Raw genomic sequence first — 11,621 nt, 5'->3', positions numbered from 1 at the left:
AAAGAATATATTTTTCAACATCAACTGCATTTAAAATAGAAAAATTATTTTTCTTTATACTTGAAAAATGATACATATTCCTTAATGTTATATAATCATTATCTTTATTTGAGATTACGATGATATATTCCTTCTCTCGTTACTATGATATCATCACTAATGAGATGATGATTACATCTTGAATCAACTACTTAGTCACGTTCGAAATTGGTAAATGTCGAGACCTTAGTAGTTTTAGCTATAAAATATTTGCTATAATATTCATCAGTAACATTCAAATAATCTTCTTTATTTATAATATTTTTTTTAATCTTAATATGATAATTTTTCTTAATATGACGTAACTTGTCACACTTGTAACACTTGATCCTTTTTTTTATTTATATCATTATTCGAAGAAGACTGGTTTACAATTAGCATCATCCTACTTATCTTTGTCTTTGTTATTATTTTTATTTATAACAAAAACATCTCCATCTCCCAAAGTAGAAACTTTCGTCATGAGCTAGAAAAACCTGGAACAAAAAATAATTTTTCAACTCTATTATGGTCGTTGAACTCATCCTTCAAGTAATATAAAAAATATATTCTTTTTGAATATAGTGAATAATATAATATTTCATTCGTTGATCGAAAATATGTTTATTTGGATCTAAGAGTGATATTTTTTGACATAAATTTTTAATCTTTAAAAAGTATTAAGAAATTGAGATATTACCTTAGATAGTATTTTTCAAATCATTTGTGAAAAATCATAACCGAGCCATATTCTTTTTATTGAATAAAGAGTGATCCAAATATATGAAACTGATTTACACCTAATAATGTATTCAAATCATGAGAAATTAATCTTTTTAATACAAATTTAGTCTTTACACTTAATATCTTTCATCATTTCATGGCGTCTTCGCTCCTGTTGTTGCATTGCCACCATCACATCCCATAGATTTCTCTTTATGAGAGATTGATTAAAAAATTAATACCAAGCAACCAACTTGATAATCTATAATAAAAAAAATATTATCTAGTAGATCTTGAAATACATATTATCACCCTTGAGGTTTTGATATTATGTAAAGAAAGGGAGAGATTATATAAGTACAACTCATTCGCACTACTAACCCATGATCAAACCAAATAAAAGATAAAAGAATCAAGATAAAAATATAAATAAAAATTATATTAATTTTTTTAAAAAATACCTATATAACCATTTGGATATGAGTCCAATCATCCTATATACTTAGACTTGAATGGATATATATATATATATATATTAAAAAAATTTACAAGAGAGGAGGTAACCGTAGATTTAGGGGTAGAAAAGACTAAGCTTAGCGGTACGACGGCATCGCGCAAAGAGCGAGGACGAATCATCCAATGACACACTCTCTTACCTCCTTGGCGTCGTTTAGTCCTCATTGTGTCACGCACTCTCTGCTCTCCTGTCTAACAGGACAACGACGCTGTAGCACGGCACAGCGATGGCAGCAGTCGCTGAGTTTGGAGGCTCGGCAAACGATGAGGCCGACTCCGTCGGCGGTCAAAAGTGGGCATTTGACTGCAGGGGCAGGTAGTCTTCAACACAATAACACAATCTTACACTTGTATCCATCCTGGCGGCGAACAGAAACAGAGAGAAAACACTTTCCGAGACACAGCAGGAATCCAATCTCAGCTCTCAATCTGAAGAAATCTATAACAAGTTGTCTGTCTAAAGGATAATTCTTACCAAATATGTGCATACCATATTTATAGACAATATCAATACTTTTATAAGGTAAGAAGAGTAAGAGACAGAGGGTCTTTCTTTTGTCTCAAAGGGATTGCAGTGAGGAAGAGAAATAGAATAGTTTCCTCCTAGTCTTTGTTAAGGTTTATGCTTTCACCAAAGGAAACAGCAGTCGGTCCAATCATTACATTTTCTCAAACATCAATTCACAACAGGAAGGAATATTATGGTGTATGCTACTACTGCCTAAGTTGTTTAAGTGGCATCTAAATTTCTCCTTGATTGTTAGATGCCTACGTAAGTATTTCAATTCATGTCAGAAATCAGTAGCTCATTAAAAATCAAATGAAGAACACTTGCTAAAGTCAAAATGAATGATTTGGCAATTGCGAAAATAAGCAGGATTCAGATTGATGTTCCACATGATGACAGCATCCTTCTAACACCACAAGCAAGTTCTTCATCAATGTGGCTAGTAGCTATAGACAATAAAAAAAGCAGTGAAGAAGAAAAATGCATATGCAAAACCATGTAGAAAGAGACATCGTTATCTTTACGGCATTATGAGTGCCACCTGGGCTGACACCTACCTCAACATCAATTCAACCAGGGAACCTCTCTCTCTCTCTCTCTCTCTCTCTCTCTCTCTCTATAGGTATGCATATAAAGCCTACATGGGGTTGGATTAAGACATAACACCGACGAATCATTGTATTGTGCTATCGGAAATGCAAATAAGTGGCAAAAAAGTCAAACCAAAATCTTGAGGATTTCTCTGGAAACAGTACCCATGTGAGACTTGGATTATATTAACCTCTGGTTGACCAACTAACCTCTGGTGGTCGGGAACGCCTGTGATTTGAGATCTGAGCAGAAAAGACTACCACCACAGTGATGCTGAAGAGCAAGAGGAATCGAAGAAGAAGACAATGAGAGCATGGAACCTAAAAGCTTTCACAGCAATCGATCGAAGAGCGCTTGCAGATAGAGACGCTAAAGACTTCCATGATCAGATGACAACAAACAAATCGGCGTGCAGATATGAGCTGCAAGTGAAGAATACCAAAGGATCTGCCCGACCCAGATCACACACACCATCACCTAACACAGCCACTATTGCTGCTGTGGCTCCCGAGGAGGAAACCCGTCGATGATCTCCACAGGGTAACCGTGGATGCAGTCCTCCCATGGACCATCGTGGGAGGGCTTCACGTTGCGAAGCGCCTGCCACACCGCGCTGTTACACTTGAAGCCGCTCCCGAACGCAATCTGCCACACGCGGTGGCCCTTCCGCATCCGCCCCTTGGCCTCCGTGTAAGCCAGCTCGTACCAGATGGAGCTGGAGGATGTGTTGCCAAAGCGGTGCAGGGTCATCCGGGAGGCCTCCACATGGATGGGCCGCAGCTGCAGGTTCTTCTCTAGCTCGTCGATCACGGCCCTTCCCCCCGCGTGGATGCAGAAATGGTCGAACGCTAGCTTGAAGTCCGGGATGTAGGGCTTCACCTTGCCGTTGAAGAGCTTCTTGGCCACCAGCGTCGCAAAGAAGAGAAGCTGCTCGCTGATGGGAAGCACCAGGGGGCCGAGGGTGGTGATGTTGATCTTGAGCGCCTCCCCGGCGATGGCCATGAGGTCCTTGGAGAGGGACACGCCGACCTTGCCGACCTCGTCCTGCTCTTGGTAGACGCAGCGGAAGGCCCTGTCGTCGGCGCCGCGGTGGGTGCGAACGATGTGGACCAGCTTGTACTTGGCGCGCCGGCGATCCGCCGCGCGGTTGGACAGCAACAGGGCGGCGGCGCCGACGCGGAACAGACAATTGGGGATGAGCATGGCCTTGCGGTTGCCGAAGTACCAGTTCTGGGTGATGTTCTCGGTGCTGACCACGACCGCGTAGGTGGCGCGGTGGACCTGGAGGAGATCTCGCGCAAGGTCGACGGCGAGGACGCCGGCGCTGCAGCCCATCCCGCCGAGGTTGAAGCTCTTGATGTTGCCGCGGAGCTTGTAGCGGTTGACGATCATGGCGGAGAGGGAGGGGGTGGGGTTGAAGAGGCTGCAGTTGACCACGAGGACGCCGACGTCCTTGGGCTTGACGCCGGTGTTGTTGAAGAGCGTGTCGAGAGCGCCAAACATGACCTGCTCGGCCTCATCGCGGGCGGCGGCCATGGAGGGGCGGGGCGGGAGGTAGTGAAGGGCGACGGGTAAGCAGGTGTCCTGGCCGAGGCCGGAGCGCTCGAGGATTCGGCGCTGGAACTCGAGTGCCGACTCGTTGAACCCGCCGCAGAGCTGCGAGTGCTCCATAAAGCGGTGGAACGGCGCCTTGAGCTCGGGCGGCGGCCGGTAGCAGGCGTAGTCGACGAGGTACACGGGGCGAGGCCGCGTCATGATGTAGACAGTGGTGCCGAATACGAAGACCGCGGAGCACACCAGCACGCTCACGAGGTTGTACTGGAGGTGGAGCCACACCTGCCGGAGTTCGTCGGGATCGGTCTGCGCCGCCTCCAGGAGGATCACCGCCATCAGCGGGATCAGCAGTAGGGTGAGCAGGTGGGTGATCAGGTAGTGGTAACCCAACTTCACGTACTTGAGGTTGACGCTCTGCAAGAAGTCCGGTAGACGCCGGCTCCGCCCCGGTGACGGCGTCCGCCGCCTTGGCGGGGCCTGCTCACCTCCTCCCTCCATCCGTGTTCCTTCGGCTGAGATCTAAGAAGATTTAATCCAAGGAGAGAGAGAGAGAGAGAAGGGCAAATGAGCGGTCCAAACACGAGGAGGCGGCGAACACCTCTCTGTCTCCTCTCTCTCTCTCTCCCCCTTCTCAGTTTCAGGAAAAGAAACCTTTTCTTCTCCACCAGTTTACCTGTGTTGTATTCCAATATGTCTCTTTCTTATACCAAAAGCAAACCAAGTGACACTGATCTCGGTGTTCAGCCACAAGCATTGCTCATAGGCGCAGGCGGAAAAGGCCTTCGAAATCCAACCCACACGGGGGCTTAAATAGAGAAGAGGAGGGGAAAGAAATCTCATCTCGCGGTCGCTATCAAGACAGCGAACGGGGGAGGGGAGGGGGGGACCGCGAGCGCGCACCAGGCGTTCGTTGGTACGCCTCAAAGACGCCGAGAAGCGTTTTAATTACCCCGTCGCCGCTGCTGCACGGTGCTCGCATGGGGGCTCGCGGCGCGCCACGCGCCGCGCCCCGTGGTAGGTGAGCGGCCAAATAGGGACGCGAGGAGAAGAGGGAGGGAGGGAGAAAGGAGCGGTGGCTGACCACTGTGCCGAGCATTATGGAGCAAAACCAGTGAGGTCACAACACAATCGAGCCAGAGAGGAGGAGAAGGTGGCTTTCGATGATGCCAAGCATCACGCAACGTGCACAGCCTGTCCTGCGTTGGTAGCAGGCGCCATCAGCCCCACACCCGGAAGCTTTAAGGACAATAATTTGGAAGCCCGACCATCCATGGTAGGCTGGCTGGTGCACACCAAGTGTTTACAAATATGACACGGCTGCCTCGTCTCTTCTAACTCCGGCGTTGGCTCGGCGCCATCGATCGCCAGCCTCTGTTCAACTCGTGGGATATGACATGGTCGATCTAATCCACATGTGGCTATATTTGTAGCTATTCACCAAACTTGGTTTTTTTGCCGTTCGACGAAATGCCTTATGGCGCCCGCCCCGCTGCGCTGGAGCGGGGATAGCTATCACACCGTCACCAGCAGAGTCTACTTTGGTCGACGGAATGCATCGTGGCAGATGAACGCTACACTATCAGCTCGAGTGCTTACCGAAGACATGAGCTCGGAATAGATATCGACGCAGTCCTGCGATTAACGATCAATCATTTGCAAGCGATAGGAGGACCAAATCGTCCTGAACGATAGATTTAGGTGCAGTGCACAATGAATGGGTGGTTGGAGCAGAGAGCGAGTTAAGCGTTTGATGTGGGACTTTAATTACCGAGAGAGAGAGAGAGAGAGGGATCCTGGGTGGATGTGTAAGGGGGACCTGGTTGTTCCCTGAGGTGATAACTAGGAGTCAACTTAATATTGTCAGTTCACATCAACCAAGTACTTTGGATGCCGTGATGCATCAACAGTGTGCACATGCATATTGCCCGGTGCATTTAGATATATTCTAATGGTGATGTGCAACGAGTCACGTAATGAATTGGATGGTCAGAGTTCATTACCTGCAGCCAATGGGTTGGTTGCGTAAGCAGTTGGGTGATTGATTGATATAGGAGAGTTTGGATCATTAGTCAATTGTTTTAATTATATATTGAATAAGAATGAAAAAAAATATATTTAGTCTCGATAAATTTGAATCTTATTGGTCAAATGAACTCTCGTAAATTTGACGCTCACGGGAGAGAGAGAGAGAGAGAGAGAGAGAGAGAGGGAGGGAAAGAAAGAAAGCGTGGGTTCGAAAGAAAAAGTAACCATAAAAGTGTTATGGTCGGAAAGTCTCTTTCGAAGGAATAATTATATTCCAACTATTTTAGAAAATTTTAATTCGATTATAATTTTTTAATAAAATTATAATTTATATTAAATTTTATTTTTATAAATATACTTTAAATCTTATAATTTTAGTGAGAGAAAGAGACATAGAGGTAACGTACTTCGAGTTTTCTTGAAAGAATCTCTATAGTGGATATAGAAAAAGTTGAATTTTTTTTTTAGATTTATATGAGAGAAGATACAAGAGATAATAATTCAAGAATCTTATAAATTTTCTCACATAGTAAAAAATTTAATTTTCTCCATAAACATTGACACAAAATTATTTGTTGATCTCTCATTTTTTTTTTCAAGATTTCTCCTTTCCCTCTCAACAAACAAAGGGAAGATAATAAAAAATAAAATGTGAAAAATATAAATAAATGTTCTTTGAGTCATAAAAAAAATAAGAATCACAATTTCTTTATTATATTCTCAAACACAACATAAAATCTTCAAGGAGAAATTTATATGGTTTGAATGAGAAAAAGAAAATAGAAAAAAATAATTTACAAATGTTACACTAGTTTAGGAAAACCAGGAACTCACAGTGCCCACATTCCGGGTACAAAACTCTTTTTGCCATCAATGGCAGGCAGCATTTTCAAGTCTGTGTACTCCGGCTAGACTTTAAGTAGATAAAGATAATAGATGACACTGCCCACGTCTGAACTTACTCAGGAGTGACAGTGACTTGATTTATGTTTGATGTCCCCCCAATGTTTCCACATGTACCTTGACATTGTGCTTGCAGTCTTTATTGACCAACAAAGGCTCATAAGGTATAGTTTCCACATTACTAGTCACATCATCTTAATAATTAATTTAGGTCGATGGAAGCCCCTCAACATATATATATGTAAATATATACATATAAAACGAACTTGTAACATGCAGCAAAAGAAACGGGTGCAGCTGTTCACGCAAAATGGGCATTCTTTATGAGTTGAGATGAAGTGGCCTAAAGTTGACATTTCTCGGGGGACATCATTTTTAGAAGCAGCTTTTAGGTCGAGTGGTTGGACGGGAGAATCATTAAACCTGAAACAAAACAAGATAAAGAAAGGGTAAAGAACTCTGCCAGTGGAGAAAGAATGGTCCGCACAAGCTTTATACCTGCTTCGATAACAGAACAGTCCTTTTGTGTAGGATTCCATTCATCCCAAGCTTTCTTTAATGGATCACTCATCAGCTTGCCGTATTGTGGGTTGCCTCGATGACTCGAGACATGCAGACTTGTTCGGCTGATGGTATTGCTTAGTTCCCCTCTAGAAGCTGTACCGGTGGATGGAACTCTTCATCTTATCTCAAAGAGAATGAGCCCAAACATTTGCCACATCTTGGACCTTGACAATGCATATCTGTGGTCCTAATGTTTCTTGTTTGGAAGCGTGGACTCTCTGAAATCTGTCCTTGTCGGTATACTTTGAACATTCAAAATTTGTGATAATTCTGTCGGCGCAAGATCTGATATGGATACTATTCTTAGGAACAGAAACAATGATACGAAATCCATATTCGACATCTGATAGCCTCTCATCAGTAAGCCTCTGCAGGAAAGTTGAGGAAACTCTAGAAGAAGAAGAGAGAGAGCAAACTGGAATTGAGAGACTTGTGCAAAGAATATAAGAAAGGAATATTGCAACTTCATTACCCGGGCTTGGATGGGAGGTGGGTGATGCATCCATGTGAGCTTCCCTGGACATGGCAGACGGTTCACTCCTTTCCTTTCCTGGTGCGTCTGATGGATGCTGACTCGTACTGTCTCCTCCTCTCGTGGATTGTAGGAAAAGGGGCGACAAACTTCGAGGACACTTGTCACACCGACTGTTCACCCTGTGAAGAAAAAGGTAGAACGCACGCACGCACGCATGTAAGCACTTCAGTGTCTTCGATCAACCTCGACCGTGGCATCTTTTCCGTGGGAGTCGCCCGGTGACAAGTCCCTGCCAAGAGGGCAGATAAATCATCGAATCTGGCTATTCCACTTCTGTTTCTGCGAATCACAAGTGCACACATAATTGATGAATCTCCAGGATATCAGTTTAGAGAATAAGAAACAATAAAATGCTTGATTTACTCTATTGCAAAATAGTTGTATGCTCATAACGAGGTGTGGTGATGATAAGTTCTTGAACATGACAAATAATGAGAAGTGCTAGTTCTTGAACAAACAGTGTTTTAACTTCATTCGACGTTTATCATAGTGTACAGATTGAACTCAGGAAGTGTGCTATTGCCAACAACAAATGACACCTGTTTAATAAATTTATGAATGTGATGTATAAGAACACACCTTTGGTTGACCACTCGATGAGATCCAACATAATATTTCACATCCAAACCATTTGTTTTTCACCTAAGACAGCATGCACATTACAGTTGCTTTTGCATACCTGCTGGTGGCGGCAATCCTGCCTTAAGTGCAATTCTAGTCGCTTCGACTCCGGGACTGCATCATCCAGGAGATCAAACCTGTTTACCCACCTGAGAACCAGGTGCATGGCTGCCTATGTCATCAACTACCCCAAGCTGTGTGTTTGGAATGTAAGAAAGACAGACGATGTTTCTTTTGGCTGACATCTACTTCCTTCTTCCTGCCTCTCTGAACCTGCACACATGTTAATCATTTTGCAGATGATAATTCATTGGAACATTTCATTCCTCAAGTGGACAAGCATCCTAGACTTACAAATAAGCTGATGCAAACAAACCATGAAGAAGAATATGTAAAATATACATTATGATAGGATAACTTAGTCAAGAAACTCATATAGTACTTTCCAAAGGCAGCATTATTTGCAAGCAGGCTTTGTTTAATTCTTGCTAGATTTCAGTTACACATATAGGATCATCTTAGTCGTTAGTTCTAGGGAGAAAAAAAGAAGAATGCCTTAATCTATTTAATTTAGCTTCTTGTACAGTTTAGAAAAATGAATTCATGAACATGGTGTTTTTAACTAGAGGCATACTGATGATAACCCCTTGCCTGCTGCTAGTTGTAACTTGCGGAGCACAGCAAGATGAGCTATTGAGACAATGATACCCCTTTGCCTGTACAACCGTTCTTTATGACTCATCTCATCCAAAAAATGCAAATGTCTTGTAGCTGGTAGCTTTTAGATAGATCGTGAAGATAGGGAAAGTGACAAACATGATATGATATTAGTGGTTGACAGCTGACACAGCGATCACTGTATGAAACATGTGTTTCTCAATCTCTTTCTGACCTCATTTTGGTAGGATTTCTTGAACATGTTATTTAAGAAAACGTACTAGCCTATTCCACTTGTCTACAATCTGATTCCAAGCCATGAGAGGGTGCCTGAGCTTACAAAAATTAAGGTAGACTTACATTGGTCACAACTTATCATAAGTCCAAGCAGGATGATCCCACAAGTTGCACAAAAAATGGCTCTTAACTCTAGTATTGTTACAAACAAGGATAATATTAGGGTTCTAAGCCCCAGAGATTTACTGGCCCAAAATGTTGGGATATCTAGATGAATCACTTGACTTTAAACCAGAAGACGCTGTCCTGGAAGGAGAGACCTACTTGAGGCCTGCTTTTAATAATGGTGGCCATGTCAAAGCCCAAAACCAATTACATCCCTGCATCCTCTGTTGCCTAGTACAAAATGTACAGCGAAAAACAAGAGTAATCATGACAGATCGAAGGAATGTGATCCCTTTCAATGACTGTGCATCTCTAGGCTCTCAACCTCTAAAAGTATGTAAACTACTGTAGCATCCTCTTGGTCAAGAGTTAGTTGACTTCCTTTCTTTTTCTTTCTTTTGCAAATTCTATGGATCTACACAAGTTTAAGTGTTCTATCAAGACTAAAGATAAGCACAAGCACATCCAGGCATTAACTAAGTAGTTCCAAAAAACAAATGCAACTTTTTTGCACGAAGCATCTTTGAAAAGCCAAAAGGAACTACTGTACCATTAAACTTTATACTCAGTAATTTTATGTCAAATGTTACAGAAAATTGCTGGCTCCTCATGGAGCACTTGTCTCAGTTTTACTTTTAGCTACTCAATAGACTGGGATTTTGTTCATGTCAAATAGTCCAAAATGACCGGATGGTAGTTTGAACATGGATAAGAAATAGCCCTCTGTAAGGACCAACAATAAAGTAAGCTAATTCAAATTAAAGGTTTGTGGAGAGGACTAGGAAAACTAAAGAAGGCATGGTGAGAACAAAATAACATATACAATTGCTCAGGAACATTTTCCTAAAAAGAAGAGCTAGATGCCCCAAAAAAAAGCTTTTATGACTGTTCCAAAGGTAATCGGGAGCTTAGATGTTGCCTAATTGATCACCAAAAACAATGTGACTGTCGTGATAACATCTCGTACGACAATCCTGTACGCAGATGAACTACCATGCTACAGATTTCAGATTCTACACACAGCGGTAGCATTATCATCAAAATATGTGTTCTACGAGCAACCAAGGTTTCCTGCACCTTCTACCGTCCAAACATTTGATATATACATATCTGGACTATAACTCAACCTGCATAGCAATAAAAGAGTTACCCAAGCCTTCGAAGGGGGTCAAGAAACACTAAGTGCCAAATAGGCAGGATATGCTCATCTCGATGGGCTGAAGCTTACGATACGGGAACCCTAAAAGAATTGATCAAAATTCACTGGTTCTAACACCTTTTCTTCCCTAGGGTTTGGACAAACCCTAAGTCGAACTAAAAGGAGTTGTGAGCCTTCTCGTTGAGAAGCATTCATCCCGTGGTTGCAAACAATTGGTAGTGGATCATCAACCGACGGAAAAACCTGGTGAATTTGACAGCGATGCCAAGAATCTCAATGATCATGAAGTGAAAGGTGGCAATAGGGTATGAAAACCACTATTTCCTCCATAGAAGAATGCAAATTAACACTGACCCCCCAACAGTCTAAGTGCTCAGATTTGGGGTGTTCCATGGCGTAAAAGAACGAACTTCGGGTTCGCAAGAAGTACGTACGGGAAAAGGGGAGCGATCGAGGCGAGACGAACCAACCTGAATCCGATGCGTTTCGCCAGCGGTCGAGATCAAGCCGGCCGACGTCGAGTGCGGGAGCCGCGGCCGAGCGATGGGTGGCGAGCGGCGTCCGTCGGTAGTTTCGTCGATGTAGCGAGCCATATAACAGTAAGCTAACGGACTTCACGACTCTGAAAGCATGATTATAGCGGCGGTTATAAAGAAGATATCACTGTTCCTCTGCATGAACCAAGCGATTAAATTAGGTTGGATCGAATTAGATTGGGTCAGGTTGAATCCAGATTGGGTCTGGATCAGACTCTTGAGTCAACTGGATCTCGCTACGACTCGGGTTGAACTCAACCAGGTTTAAGCCGCAGGCTTATCTCCCTAGGAAGGCGACCGCTTTCGGCC

At 43.2% G+C, this 11,621-nt stretch overlaps 1 protein-coding gene across 1 annotated transcript; it reads right to left on the bottom strand.

Annotated features, from left to right (window-relative positions):
• Positions 1 to 2,672: 2,672 nt before the first annotated feature.
• On the bottom strand, positions 2,673 to 4,765 carry LOC135631884 (3-ketoacyl-CoA synthase 4-like). Its single transcript, XM_065139950.1, has one exon. The coding sequence runs from the start codon at positions 4,406 to 4,408 to the stop codon at positions 2,846 to 2,848; it is 1,563 nt and encodes a 520-aa protein (XP_064996022.1). The 5' UTR covers positions 4,409 to 4,765; the 3' UTR covers positions 2,673 to 2,845.
• Between the last annotated feature and the right edge of the window lie 6,856 nt (positions 4,766 to 11,621).

This window comes from Musa acuminata, chromosome BXJ3-2 (genome assembly GCF_036884655.1).
Source record: "Musa acuminata AAA Group cultivar baxijiao chromosome BXJ3-2, Cavendish_Baxijiao_AAA, whole genome shotgun sequence".
In the NCBI taxonomy this organism is placed as follows: Eukaryota; Viridiplantae; Streptophyta; class Magnoliopsida; order Zingiberales; family Musaceae; genus Musa; species Musa acuminata.
This window is presented reverse-complemented; position numbering and strand designations above follow the sequence as displayed.

What these genes read in the sequence shown, in the direction of transcription:
- LOC135631884 (XM_065139950.1), bottom strand. Translation starts at nt 4,408, where the DNA reads ATGGAGGGAGGAGGTGAGCAGGCCCCGCCAAGGCGGCGGACGCCGTCA.